This window comes from Liolophura sinensis, chromosome 7 (assembly GCF_032854445.1).
Source record: "Liolophura sinensis isolate JHLJ2023 chromosome 7, CUHK_Ljap_v2, whole genome shotgun sequence".
NCBI lineage: Eukaryota > Metazoa > Mollusca > Polyplacophora > Chitonida > Chitonidae > Liolophura > Liolophura sinensis.
Genome location: NC_088301.1, coordinates 50,491,294 through 50,506,744, shown reverse-complemented (window position 1 = coordinate 50,506,744; position 15,451 = coordinate 50,491,294). Strand labels below are relative to the sequence as shown.

General features: G+C 35.9%; 1 protein-coding gene across 2 annotated transcripts in view; it reads left to right on the top strand.

The window, feature by feature from the left end:
* Positions 1-2,852: 2,852 nt before the first annotated feature.
* Positions 2,853-15,451, top strand: part of LOC135469960 (protein disulfide isomerase CRELD2-like) — a 15,490-nt gene continuing 2,891 nt past the window's right edge. The window contains exons 1-11 of one of the 2 annotated variants that reach the window (XM_064748623.1): positions 2,853-3,488; positions 4,899-4,981; positions 5,450-5,504; positions 6,071-6,185; positions 6,602-6,690; positions 8,289-8,415; positions 9,340-9,441; positions 10,318-10,401; positions 10,683-10,778; positions 11,459-11,596; positions 13,994-15,259. In XM_064748623.1, coding sequence (XP_064604693.1) covers positions 3,300-3,488; positions 4,899-4,981; positions 5,450-5,504; positions 6,071-6,185; positions 6,602-6,690; positions 8,289-8,415; positions 9,340-9,441; positions 10,318-10,401; positions 10,683-10,778; positions 11,459-11,596; positions 13,994-14,262 — 1,347 coding nt within the window. In that variant the 5' untranslated portion in view covers positions 2,853-3,299 and the 3' untranslated portion in view covers positions 14,263-15,259. Of the gene's footprint in view, positions 3,489-4,898; positions 4,982-5,449; positions 5,505-6,070; positions 6,186-6,601; positions 6,691-8,288; positions 8,416-9,339; positions 9,442-10,317; positions 10,402-10,682; positions 10,779-11,458; positions 11,597-13,993; positions 15,260-15,451 lie in introns of those variants that run through there. The other variant, XM_064748624.1, reaches the window with a different exon arrangement.

The following is a 15,451-nucleotide window of genomic DNA, read 5'->3' as shown; positions in this document are numbered from 1 at the left end:
CCTTATTTTATGCACAGAATTTTTTTTATACAAGCATGCAATTATAGAGCAATATATATATATATATATATATATATATATATATATATATATATATATATATATATATATATATATATATATATATATATATATATACACGGCACGGTTTAAAAGGGTACTATATGCAGAACCCCTCTTCTATTTTGTCTAATTGGTTAGCCCAAATATAGTTGTTTATGTATACACATATTCTGCCGATAAGATAAAAGACTGGTGCTGATATCAAAAATAATTTCTATCTTTATCTAAATATGATAACACTTTTGTATTAGTAAGAACAGGGAGAAATTAAAAAAAACGGACTGTTTATTTGAATGCATGTTTTATAATTTAAACTAAAACACGGTCCCACTGATTTTAAATATTCACCTTGTAAAGTTTATCAACAGTCTATGCTGTAATTCTTCAACCTTTTCGCCTGTTTCCAAGGTGTTTATTTAAGTGCACAGTGTAAATGTCTGCTTTGAAGTTAAAGACAAAACAAGGAATAAAAACACTCTTATGAAGTGAAGGCCTGTGTCAGACAATATTTTTTTTTTTCAAATTTTTCCAACATGGTATATTGCCTTAAAAACACTGGATACTTGAGTGGCATTTTCTGACCATATTGTGAACAGTGACGTCACAAGCGGTTTTTGCCACTTGATAATTGCAGACTGCTAAACTGCTACATTGAAATGTACAGATCTACTTGTACAGAGCCACAAATGCATTAACTGAATGTACCCTGAAGCAAATTATTTCATAATGGATATATCATTCGTTGATGAGGACACTTCTATGCAAATGAAGCAGTGTCATTCACTGTTTTGATGATTACTTTGAATCCTTGAAATCGCGAGAAGACTGGGCTCGTGGAACATTCTACGACGAGCGGTTGACATCAGGCAACAGTAGTTGAGCATGAGCAAATGTGAAAAATATAACATGACTCATTGGCATGTTCACCATGATAAAGACTTGATTTTTACTATCCAAAGGTGCTTGTGATTAACCTTTAACTATCACTTATAGAAGATTTTCTAGGGATACACAAACCACTTCCACAGCGTTCCACCCACAACGTGTTTGGATAGATTTCAACATATTCGCTCTTAGGAGATGAAATTGTGAACGCACACTACCCCAACAGTAAAGCAGACAAATGTGTCTCAATTAAGGATTATCATGCAGATGCAGTTCTCTAATGGACACCTCCTATCCAGTTTGCTTAGCTTGCTGTAGATGGCAGCATACTTACAACAGCAATCCAAAAACTTGAACAAGAATTTTTGCCCTTCGCAATTAAGCCATAATCATTCATTCATTCCTCCCAAAGTAGTGCAGGTGAGGAACAGAAACAGACTGTATAGGATTTAACGAAAATATTCAATGAAAAGTCATTCTTAAAAGGAATGTTCGCGTTCTGAAATCAAAATGCTGCGCTTGACAGATTTAACATCAAGGTCAAAACATCCACAAATAATCATGATTCAGAGTGAGATGAATCACTTCACTTTGTTTTTCGGATGAGAAGAGAAATCTGCTCCTTTCGCCAGACATATTGACCTTACCACGAACCAATGACTGCCAACACCCAGGATTCCGTAATTAACGCCACCATGCAATAAACACATCAAATTTTAAGAGCAAGATGTTAGTTAAACATCCATGGCACCCACTGACAGATGAAAGAGAGTGAGAAAGTCCCTCTGAATGAATCAAAAGTCTTGCAGTGTCCTTTGGTGTTTGGGCTCACGGATATTAAGACCTCTACAAGTGTGTCATTTGTCATCAACCATGTGGATATTCATACTTAAAGTCAACAGTTAACACAGCCACGATAGAATGCCCAAAAATGTTTCAAAACATTAACTTTATGTCTTCTGTCGTTTTCTTCTTGCCAAAAAAAAAATTGCTGATGTAGTTTTTGCTCGTTTAGCTTACCCCTCTACCAACCCGGAGGGGACCAAAATGTCATCTTTCATCAATAAATCTGCCATTATGTTTGAGAAAAATAGCTTGAAGTAGTTAAGGAAATATTCCTGAAGGTAAACACTGTGTTTCTGAGTTTATTTGGGGTTCAACTAGTGCCTTTATTGCTTGACTGTGTGCAATATATGAGTTAGCACATTGAACAATAAGTACGTTTATTAAAGGGGACATAACCCATACCCATCTACCCTACTGTGCGAGCTTTCATATCAAAACATCAACTAAAGACATGTACAAACTTAAAAATAGCAAGGAGATTTTGGCCACCCTGGGTGACATATACCAATACGTGAAATCTTGGACCTTAGCCCATGGAGTATAAGCAAATGATTGTAGGTCTATGCGTGTGATATTGGAATAATACATGTAAGTCTGTCTTTGATCGTAAAAATCATAGGTGGGCCTACATGACGTGAAACCAGTGTCAAACTTGAAATACCGGTACTTTACGAGTACCCACCAGCATTTTATTTATCAAATTGTTATTCACATTATGTAGTTTATTTAGTGCTTTGTGTTCAGTTCATATTATCATATTCTAAACTAAGGTTATCATTGCCAGGCTCTGTATGCCTGTTAATTATGCATGGATTGGAGTTAATACTGTATTATATTGTATTTTTATGTAAAACTGTTAGCTTATTATTAAAATTCGAACGAAACCTTTTGAAAGTGGATACTTTTGTTTATCTGAAATATTCTCTCTTTTGGGAAATCAGACTCCGGACTGATCAAGGGTTAGACATTTTATAAATCCCAAACCAGCAGACGATGGTCGTGGCCTTTTCTGATTGGATGAAATTCGACAGCATGGGTTATGTGGTTTTGCGAGTCGTTGTTGTCGTGAAAGTAGACGTGGATAATTTTGGTTTCTTGAAGAGTTGGCCTCTTTTCTGCGCCTGTAGTTAAGTGTATTAGACACACAGGGTACCAAGAATCAATCTACTGAAGCAGTGCAGCTGTGGATATAATTCTGGGCCCAAAATCTCACCACATCATTAGATGGCACCTTTCGGTACATACCGGTGGACACATTAGAAAGATCGTCTGCTACTGATAGTGATTGGCTTTGAACGACGGCTGTTTGTCATAGACTGGAAATCAAGTGGTCCCAGCGTTTCATTCTGCATTTACCATGTTTTTGTGAGCATATGAGCTGGGAGATCAGTTCCAAACTTCCAGTCTAAAGTACCATTTCAGGAGCAAAAGGGTGTAGCGCTGTTCGTCCGGCTTGGCGATCTCGTGGAACTTCGGTGTCTGCATTTGTCTCTGCAATACACGCAATGCAAACACTGAATCGAATAATGTCTGCATTCCATATTCAGCGTTACAAATGCATAGTTTTAGTTTTGTTAATAATGTTAACTTTTGCTCCGGTTGACTTTGTTTTGAGTATTCAGCTGAATAACCCAAGAGGTCCTCTGAAAGGGAAGTGTCCTGTGTGTAGGGACATTGTGAGAGATTTTCATAATGTGAGTATTTATTCTTAGTATTTAGTTTATTTTGAAATAATTGATTTTTGTGAAGCAGTCCTGTTGAAAGTCATATTTTGTACTGATATATATTATACAGGTTTGCTGGTTTTAATTGAATATGTAATATAGGCCAATACAGTAATGTATGGCATTAGTGCCCTTTTCCTCAATCCTTTGACATGTGAAAGGGCAACTTTTAGTGGAATTTTTGCTCATTTGTAATTTGATTTTGGAGAAAAAACTACATTGGTTGGATTGGGCAGTTTTTAAAGCTTCAAACATAGTATACATAGTATAACAGTCTACAAAGAAGAGTGCCTTGATAATATGCTTGAATAAACACTTGCATAGATGTGAAAAGGTTGAAGAATTACAGTATGCACTGGTTATGCACAGTAGAAAGCCATATGTGATATTATTTGTTGCCATATATAGTGATAGCGAAAGACTTGCCACAACGCGGTAAAAGCATAGCAATACTGTGTTTCTTCTAAAATTTGGGACATTTGGTGTGCTCATGTTAGCCAATATTCATGTAATTATAACAGGAATGTTGAGTTTCTCTTTTCTCACATGGTGAGACCGTCCAATGAACAGCATACTCATATCTTTACTTTTCCAAAAGGCTGTTAAAGAAATGTGATATTCTACTTTCAACACTATGAATATCTGTCCCAAATGTTAGAATAATCAGGGTAGTCATAAGATCCCAACATTAGACTCTTAAAATTATTAAAATCCCTTATTAACCATGTTTTATTTGTGGGCACAATTAGCATCAACCTGCAGGCACATAGTGATCATCACATGGCTAACAGTGATTGTAAATAGCTGTATGCATTGATAGACATGATACATCTTCTTACATTTTATGAAGATCCTGCACGGTGAAGTATGTTGAATGACCCAGTAGAATATATACTGACTAGTTCAACCTGCATGTAGAGCTTTATCAATAACACTAATGTGGTAGATTACAACCATGAATTATGTTGCTGCAAAAAATTACTTAAGTGAAGACAATGGCCAATGGGACACAATTTGCAGAGCGTTATCTTACAATATTCTAATTTCCTGGATGCAGTTCTTTCTCTAGACAGGTTGTCCTATTTATGAGATATTTGATCTGTGTTGTCTGAGACTGGCAGATGGTGAAATTAATATGTAGGAAGGTCACCAACTGTCTGACAGACTAAATCAAAACCCCATGACACCATGCCAGTGGCTCCACACATTCCTTATGACTTTAACATAACTTTTGAATGTGATAAAAGATGGTGATCTGTTGACATTCACTGACATTAGGCTTTATGTTATGTGTTTATTAGAAATTCAATTATCATTTAATTATTGGTCATTATTTCAATCTACTTTTAATCTTGCAGTTTTTCTTGTCTGTCTGTGCAGGGTTTAAAGAAAACAGCAAAATCCAATTATGGAGGCGGTAATACGAAATGGGAAGAATCTAGATTGGGTAGCTATGCATACAGGTAATAAACAGTGTACATAACTAATTTACTAAACCAAAAGGCTTTATTGGTATTCCATATTGGTCTTCAAATATACTTTGAAATGTTATAATTTACAGAGAAAACAACATTCTGTTTGCATAAATTTGTACATAGGATTTTGACTGAATTTTATGCACTTTGCACATATGAGATTAAAATCTGATTGATTCACAAGGTGCACTAATTTCTTACTTTGCTTTTCCTGGTTTCCTTAACACATTGAGTTAACATCATGTCTGTTACAGTATATTGTGACTGAATCATGCTGATTAACAGTTATGGTTTGTTTTAAGATTGAGTCAGTCACGAAGACTTAGAGCATATAGGAAACATATACCATAATATGTTTCATTGTATAGCCAAGTGTGTTGATAATAACCAGTGTATGAGTGGTCATACCTAATTCAGTTTATGTTACAGTAACCTTTTTTTTTTTTCATTTTCCAGTGAAGTGAGGTTAACAGAGATTATGGAAAGTTTGTGTTCAGGAACAGCTGCAGAGGTAAGGAATTCTGCAATTAGATAACTAGATAATGTTAACTGTCAGTCAGTAATGTTTCTGTGTCAGATAGTTTTAGAATAGATACATCCCTCCAAAGTAACAGTTATGAGATTTAGAGGTTTGTTATTAAGGATACTTGATATCACAATTTTGAAAGATATTCTTCAGCATTTTCTTATGCTTTCAAGATAATTTTACTGGAACCATTATTCTTTGTACACTGAAACATTTTACATTTTGACTTCCACATTCAAATGATTGAGATGCATATGAGTGCATTTGAGTACATGTACAAGTAATTTAAAGGAAATATATGACTTTTGGTCAGCTTGATGTACATGCATCTTGATTTTAATGTTGAACCTCTCGAGTGATAGATAAGCTATATAAAATGGTCGTTTTTCTCATCACTGTGTTAAGCATTCTCAGTTGGAGAAGCTCATACTGATAGCCTCAAACCCGTATGTTTTCAGCGATATATTTTGTTTTTCTGTGTTTTCAGTAAGCATAAAGCTTAGATCTTTATGGTGAATTTTTATGATTAATGTTGCATTCACTATTTACAGTGCCATCATCTTTTAGAGGAGCATGAAGAGTTAGTTGAACAGTTCTGGTTCAAGGAATATGCAAAACAAAAAGATACTGATTTCTTTGAGTGGTTTTGTATTGACAGAATTAAAGGTATGTCAAGTCTGTTACAAATGCAGTTGAATTGAGAGTATTCACATATCATTAGCCACATATCCTGTGTCAGTGTTTGATTTAAGTGTCTGTATTTGATTTGTCCACTTTTTTGATTTACCAATTATGCTCTTAATTTTTTTTACTCTGTGCCTTCTGGATAGTGTTGTTGTCTGTCTTTCTGCCCGTCCTGCATTTTCAAGAATCTATGCTAAATGCCATTACTCAAGATGGCATTTATTTATTAACATTACGTTATATTAAGTAACTTGAAAGATACCACTTTTTGTGGTTAGCAGAAAGACTATAAGTCTGTAGGATGTTGTATTTTACATAATTTGTTATGTAATGTAATCAACTATCGATTAAGATGTGGGTATATATTTATACGTTTATTTATTTATTTATTTTTTCAGTTTGTTGCCCAAACAACACTTTTGGGCCAAATTGTAAACCTTGTGAAGGAGGATTAAAACGACCTTGTAAAGACAATGGTTTCTGTGAGGTACATGTTTGCTTTTATTATTACCTTATACTGCCTTGTACTCTTTATGTTTTATAGAAACATAAATTTACTGTACATGACATATAATATAAAATAGTATTAGTTTTACAACAATCCTTTCCCCTTATTATTGACCTCAGCCAAATATCTACAGGGGCCTCCGTGGCTCAGTCGGTTTGCGCGCTAGCGCAGCGTAATAACCCAGGAGCCTCTCACCAATGCGGTCGCTGTGAGTTCAAGTCCAGCTCATGCTGGCTTTCTCTCCGGCCTTAAGTGGGAAGGTCTGCCAGCAACCTGTGGATGGTCGTGGGTTTCCTCCAGGCTCTGCCCGGTTTCCTCCCACCATAATGTTGGCCGCCGTCGTATAAGTGAAATATTCTTGAGTACGGCGTAAAATACCAATCAAAAAAAAAAAAAAAAATCAAATATCTACACGCTTCCCCCGAAAGGTCATCATGTAACAAATTTGTCACCATAAAGAGCATTTTTGAGACTTGGAACTGAGGAAAACTGGTGTTAACCTGGCCAGGCCAACTGCTTCCCCAGAGCTGTCTCCCTTTTGTGAGCAATAAAATAAAATCTTTAAATCTTTACAGCCCGTCTCGGTATTGACGTCAGAGCCTTCCAACGTCAAAAAAAGGTTGTAATTGATGTAATTTTCTATTAATATTATTGACCACGGAATATCGTACAGTTATTAAATGTGGCAGCTGGCATATGTTTCTGTCAGTGGCAACGGTACTAAGTCATCAGTCACTAATCAGCTGATTTAGGTCAGTCATAGTCAGTATTAGGTCAAGTGCTAATCAAATGAAATGCGCGAAGAAGACGACAGAATGCTGTGATGGATGTGATTCTGGCAATTTTGTTTTCGGAAGAGAAGATGTCGATTTGGATAATCATGCAGATAGTACAGTACTCAGTAGGGGAAATCTCAGCCCTCAACACTCAGTGTTTGCCCATGTCAAATTTCTCTTGTTCACAACCAACATGGTGATGTTGTGATCAACAGGCTGGGACAAAACTGATTGATTTGTGTCCAGGCAGGCGCTTCTGGACGGTGATTTAGCTACATGTAGGAATGACAAAGACATTCAAAGGATAAAGGTTTGCGTAGGCTAGTTCTGTCCTGTTTTCAGGCCTCAAACTAAGGCAAAAGTGTCCTAGAACTTTATCCGATTTTTCTGGAGGAAACTCTTCAAAAGACTTCAACTGTCCTTATTGTAGGATGCTCATTAGATTTTTTTTCATATTTCCAGAATAACACTTGCCCATTTTAACACATTCTTTATATTAGTGCGAGACAAAAAACATTTCCTGTTTTCCCAGTGTCAGCCAGGATCAAAGCAGACGACAAAATGTTATTTTTGTTCAAGCAAAGTTTTCTCCCTTTTTGTTTACATTTTACAACTGCGGGTCTCGCCTTGACTCCATGGATATATGAAACTAATGTACCCCCAGAGAGCTGTCATAATTGGGTCTTATACGTTTGGCATTTCAACCAATAAATCAATAGAACTTTCTCTGAATGGTGATAAAGTGTGATATACAAGTACTACTAAACAGAGATTAATTTGCACATGGATTTTTTTAAATAGGGAGAGGGAACTCGCGAAGGAACAGGGAAATGTGTGTGCCACAGTGGATACAATGGAGACAGATGTGATGAATGTAAAGATGGGTATTATGAGGCCAGTAGTAATGATACCCATACTGATTGTCAGGGTAAGTTCTAAGACAAGGACACCTTTTTAATAGTAATATTGATCCTCTGGCTGCCTAAACATTGATAACCTGTGTGTATCCTAATTCCTCAACCTTTTCACACATGAAAGAGTAACGTCAGTGCAAATTATTCAGGTTTTTAGATTTTGGAGACAAAACTACATTGGTTGGATTGGCCATTTTCTAGGCTTCACAAAAAGTACAATTTTATCAGTCCATGCAGAATAATGCCTTCAGAATATGCTTAGGTACACACCTTGCAAATATGTGAAAATGTTGAAGGATTACAGTTTATGTATTGCAGTATTTTCTCTGTATATCAGTACCGTGTACTTATAATGCACATTTGCCGCTGAGTTTTAAAGACAAGAAGGTACGGGTTCAATCCCGGACTTGGACACAGGGTTTTTACGTTCCCCTGATCTCACAATTCATGGGGCCTTGTGTGTGGCTGTTAGTGCAGTTTTATTTTCACTGAACACCATGATCTTCCACCTACATGTGTATGGTCACTTGCCAAAGGGCGATGGTTTATGCACTTTGTGCCACCCCTCATATTGACTGTCAGCATATAAGTGAAAAATTCAGCATACAAGTGAAAAATTCTTGAGTATGTCAGTAAGCAACAATCAGATAAATAAAGAAATAAATAATATATTGCTCAATATATGTAAGCTAGTGTTAACAAACATTATGTACTTGAATGTAATTAATGTATTAATTACAACACCTGGACATGTATGTTTTTGGAAAAGAGATTTCCACAACTTTTTGCTGAGTAAACACTGCGAGAGACCATACTATGCTGTTAGGTAATGTTGATTTGTGTTACTCGCAATATTTGATACCTCACCACAAATAGTGAGTTAAAAGATGATGTTTGATCTGGTGTTGGAATGAGAATTCTTCTGTTGATTGCTTCAGACTGTGACAACTCATGCAAATACACCTGTCAGGAAGCAGGCCCTAAAGGCTGTGATGAATGTAAAGAGGGTTACATGGACACAGAAGAAAATGGTTGCGAGGGTGAGATTTGAATAATCATAGTCATTTGTGTTTATTAACCTGATTTTAAGTCTTAATCTTGTTTGTTTCAAGCCTCCAGCAAGAATAATTTTGGACTTAAGTTTAATAAATTAGATACTACATGGTCACAAGTTAGAGGTTTTGTATATCCCATAAAGGAGAAGCTGAAGAATGTGATGTCAGTCATTTGTCCTCAGTCCAAACCACAGCATTTCTACACAGGATATATATAAAACATGTGCCACACGAAACTTCAGACATGCCTTTACTGACACGGGTTTGGTTTGATTTTTGACTTCATCATCGATATAATTAACAGTGAGTAGTGGACATTTTTTTCAAGCTGTCTGCCAACACGTTTAGCAGGCAAAGGAAGGCCTCGAGGAATCAGTGACGACGACACAAGTGAATGCCTGTATGTGCATGTCAGATGTGAAATACCACTTACACATCACATGATACCTGACAAGAACATTCAAAAACTTCCTCTTCAAAGACATGACACTGATACAAAGTTTTCATAGTTTCTATTACTCAACATCTTTGGACTGTTGCACTCAATGCAGACAACAAAGTCACATAGTAAAACAAAGTAGACATTGAGCGATAATTTAGTGGTATGTTCACCTTTGGAAAGGTTCATGCACATACGTGTACTTTCTGACTCAAAAATCTTTCGATTTGCGATTCTTACCAACCAATTCAAGAACACTTATGAATTATTTCAATTGAACTTTTGTCAAAGAACGATCCCAATGTTAAGATGATTTGTATCAGTATTGTGTATTCAGCATATGCCTACACCCAGTCTTTAAACAAAGGTTTACATCAAACAGCTGAAGACATATTAATCATGATTTACATTTTTGTTTTCAGATATAGATGAATGTACAAATAAACCTGAACTTTGTGGGAAAAATTTTTACTGTGAAAACACGCCTGGGTCATTTTCTTGTATAAGTAAGTTATCTTATATGCTTGTTGATTACTGAGAAAAGTTCATGTACATGTGCTTTTTTGGATTGTATTGCAAATTTTCCGGCCTTGTCATAATTTCAGTTTATCAGGTATTTTTATTAATTATAAATCTTATGTCTTGGGTTTTTTTCCTTCCGTAAACATTGAATTCTCATATTCTTAACTGCTTGAAGATTACGTAAAACTTCAGAGAGCTGTAGGATTTGATTAATTTCTTCGTGAGCTGAAGATTTTTATTGCTAAAGCTGTTCATTTAATTCCAGAGTGTGATAATGAGTGCCTTGGTTGTACAGCTCAGGGAACTGACAAATGTACAGAATGTCGCTCTGGATACCACCTAATAGACGGCCATTGTAAAGGTATGGGAGACAGTTCTCTCAGTGTGTACTTTAAAATGTAGAATATATATAGGTTGTGTGCAGTGCTTATGGTGATTGTGTGGGTATTTCTAGAAATTAACAAACATTTGCTGTGTCAGAGCCATTAATTGCTTCTCTAAAATAATCAACAAATTTGGAGTAAAAAGGCTTTGAAATTGATACAATTTCATTGCTTGTGCAGGGGAGATAATGCCACCAGGTGGTACTCATGGCATCTGACTCAGTAACCAGACCCATCTTGATTTCTCAATCAAGATGGAATACACCTTGATATCAAAATTTATTATTTTGATTTTTTCTTATGGTGAATCAGATATCATCGTATCTTATGATATACTTGTATAACCTGTTTATATGTACATTACGGTGTACGTTGATGTTGCTCTTTAACCAAACTTACATTTCATTTAAATCTTTCTTGTTCTAGACTGGCAATCTTAATTAAGTTTCCTCTATTTCAAGTCAGAATTCTATTTGTTTTGTGTCTTTTCCTTTATACGTAGTATTCTTATCCATTATGATAAAGGAAAACTTTATGATAAAAGGGCAATTACCTCCCTGAATACAACAGTTTATTCTCCTTGGGACAACTGTTGCCAAAGCTCTCAGATTATCATGTTGGTAGCTGTTACATTGGTGTTGTCATCTTACCTTTGTAGATGTTGACGAGTGTTCACTTGCAGAGCCTGTATGCACAAAAGACCATGAAAAATGTACAAACAGGGAAGGTGGCTACACCTGTATCTGTGATATAGGGTACGAGAGGGAAGGAGATGAGTGTAAAGTGAGACCAAAAGGTGAGGATGAGCATAGATTATCTCCCCTATATTTTGTAGCACATAGACGTTGTAGGCAATACTTTATATAGAAAGCACTGTGAACGTACATGTATCATTATGTCACTTTTTTTGGACTGTGTACAGGCAGCTTTCTTCACATGTGAAACCACAGGAGTTAGAGAATGGAAAATCTGTGTATGAACTAGTTTAAATTGATTCTTACTTCCTTACATATGTTACTGCACTTCCCTCTGTGTTTTGTGTCCTGACTTTTATTTCTGGCATATTATTTGAAAAAGTATACCTTTGAATCATCTACATAAATAAATGATTATATACTTTGCCTAATCATAGTCATTGTCCAACCAATTCTAGCAATAAAGCAGATTGATGCCTTTTCCAGAAATCAAGCAGGCATCTAGAAGTTGGTGGTGTTTTGAAAATTATTGTTTTTTGACAAAATCTGTTTGATCACTTGCCCTTTCAAAATGGAGGCCCCAGTTATTAGGATCTTGAATAGTTAATAAGTGAGTTTGTGTTGTAAATTGCATGATCGTGTAGTTTGTTACTAGAAGAGCTCTTTCTTTTAGTGGTAAAACATCTTACATGTACAGTTCATCCAATAGGCATGTACCTCAATCTTAAAATCCATTCTTCTCGCATTCATTGCCATCAGTTGCCCATGTCCAGTGAATATGCATACCTTCTTCTCCAGCATAAATTATTGCTTGACAACAGATTAATGTATATTTATAAAGTTACTGAACTTGTTCATCATCTCTTGAGTAGGTGACCTATTGAAAATGGGTATTCGCTGTTTTCTTCATGACATACTCCGCTGTTCATTATTTAATATAATATTCTCATAAGATTTGGCTGACAGTGTCTAATTTCACTGAAATTTCATACATAAGTTAATTGACTAGGCCCCTAATGCCTCTTTACATTGTGGTTATCTTGACCGACAATTGTCCTAGAAAACCAAAAGCAAACTTGATTTCTCTAAAATTACTGGGCAGTGTAGGCCTACCCAAGCTTGCGATTGGAGGTATTATATGGTATGGACCCTAAAGCCAAAGGGTTTTGGTTAGCACAGCTTTATGTGTATTGCGAGATTTTCAGGTGCATTGATGTTCTTGCTTTTGGGGACCTGTATATGAACAATAGATAACAGTCTGACAGTGAGTGTGTATGATGACTTCTGAAGTGAAGACTTCGTATGATAAATTCTTATTGAGGCTTATCCCTTTATAATAACAATAATAAACTGAGTTTGTGTAGTAAAGATATTCTTTTTAGTCATTGTAATTTGACAAATTTTTGTTTTAACATTTGTTTCACATGATTCTAGATATTTTATGTGGAGAGCATAAAATGGCAGGGTTTCAATGATCATAAAAAATCTCGTCTCATAAATTCAGCGGTCCATTGAGAGGCGGTCAGAGCACCTCTCTGGGAGCACTGGGAGTTGAGTTGAAATCTGAACCAGGTCGTGCCTAATACTTCAAAAGTTGACAATATGGCCAATGTCCTGGCTCGTGGGTAAGGGTATAGTCTGAGCACTGGTGCCCCAAGAGTCCATGTACTTCGGCTGGTTTGGGTGTGCATGACTGGTGTCTTTGGCTTGGTGTCCCAGTGAGATAGCACTATAAACCTGTCTGCACCTGAGTGTGGCTTTGTACATGGAGACACCGTCATAACATTACCAGAATAATTTTGACGTGCATTTTAAACCAAGAAAAGTTTGTTTGTTAGTTATCCTGTTTTTGATGTTAAGATTCTGAGTTTTTACATTGACGTCTTACCTTTTTTTTTGAGAAAACACATTACATTTTCTCTGGCCTATTTGTCGTATGGAAACCTGTTTAAAATCATATGATATTAAAAGTGCTTTGTCAAAAGTGTCAGCAAAAGTGCTGTATTAAAAGTGTCAACAATCTAACAGTTTAGTTAAACCACTGTCTATTTAAGTGGTACAAGGATTTTCCAGGCACAGTAGAACACCATGGTATAAGGCAGGAAAATGTGGTGCATTTGTATGGAATCCATTGGTGCTGTGGCATGTTGCTTGATAGACACAGGCAAAACACCATCAAAGGACAGGGCTATGTGTGGCTAGCATGTGTGCTTGATCATTCTCTCATTTTATTTGAGTGTAAATCGATTATTTTCACAGTTGACAAGTTCATTTTGTCGTTTGTTGTTGTGATTGTTGTAATACTGTTAATGTTGTCGGTTTGAAAATTTAAAACTTAAATTTTACAGTATAGCCCTTCATCTGTTTTTTTCCCTCTTAATATACTGTTTCCAGTCCAAACTTAAAAACATGTGAAAGATATTTGAAATATTACCTTTAAGCAATTACTTCAAATGACATTTGAGATATTTGAACTTGTCCCACTGTGTTTCTTGTAGATTTCAATGCCAAGAAAATAATGGCAAAAGAAAGAGAGCGCCAAAACTCTCCGGTGACAAGAGGAAAACCCCTGTTAACAAGTATAAGAAGAAAAAAATCAAGAAAAGATAAAGATGGCCCTAGTCTGATCATGTTTAATTGTGGTGATGGTATTATACGGGTTGTCAGGGAAGTTCTCAGGAGGAAATGTACTCATGACAGGAAGTCTTGGTCTCCTCGTTGGAGTTATGTATACACATTTGCTTCACACTTTGATGACTTTCGGTGATGTTTGAATTCAGACATTCAACATGTATTAATGCTTTAAATGATGTACTATAGCTGTGTAATATTATCAAGATGATTAAAAATTTATGTGCAATAAGAGTATTTAATGTGTAAGGAAGGTAAGTTTGAGAAAAGTGAACTAGATACATGTAGCTGCCAGGTTTCAAAGAAAGGTGTGATTTCAAAAATAGATTTACGCATGTTTATATATGACTGAAGATTGACAGCAGAATTCCTTCATCTGTAGTTCAATTAAATCAAACATTGCCACAATTGAAGTTTAATTTAGTGGAACTGAACTACTTCATGTGGTGTCAGTTCTGACTTAAATTTAAATTTGAACTTAAATTTTTTTTGTGGAGAAAATAGAACCAATGTGGAATAATATATCAATGAAGAATACATGTGTGCAATAAATGTTTGAACCAAATGTGGAGAATAATGATGAAATAGGTGTCCTCATGTTGTATTTGTACAATGTGTAGAATTTTAATTTAGATCAGTTGAAGTAAGTCCTATGTGTAAGAATGAGCGTTGCAATGGAAGATTTTATAGAATAGATGTACCTATAGGTCTACATGTATAATGCAGCTTGTATACATAAATTGGAAAAGATGAAACAGGCTGGCATGATGAAATTGCCCTGGCAAAATTCCAACATCAGTATGTAAAAGCTCAAGTCAAAACATGGCAAACATCGTAAAATTTTTACCAAAAAATAATCACAATGAGAATTTGTGTGATGTACTCATAGATTGTGCTTTGACTGGGCTATTAATTTGACTTTATTTCTCATAAGTAAATCAAAACTAAAGCGAACTGTGTTATTGTTTTGTCATCGTAATGTCTATACCAACATAATTGCTGACATGCTGTTAAAGCTTTCTTGGGCTTTCGTGGCCAAGGGCACAGCAGCATGGCACAATAACCAAGAAGCCTCCCACCAATGTGGTTATGTGAGTTCAAGCCCAGCTCATGCTCCTCTCTGCCTGTACATGGGAAGGTCTGTCAGCAGCCATCGCATGGCTGTTGGTTTCCCTGGGCTCTGCTCGGTTTCCTCCCTTCATATAATGGAATATTTTTCATTAAGGCTTAAAACACCAATCAAAATAAATGATAAATAAATGAAGGCTTTCTTGGATCCTTGCTGGCCAGTGGGTCAAGGATCCAAGGATCCAGGGTATGTACAT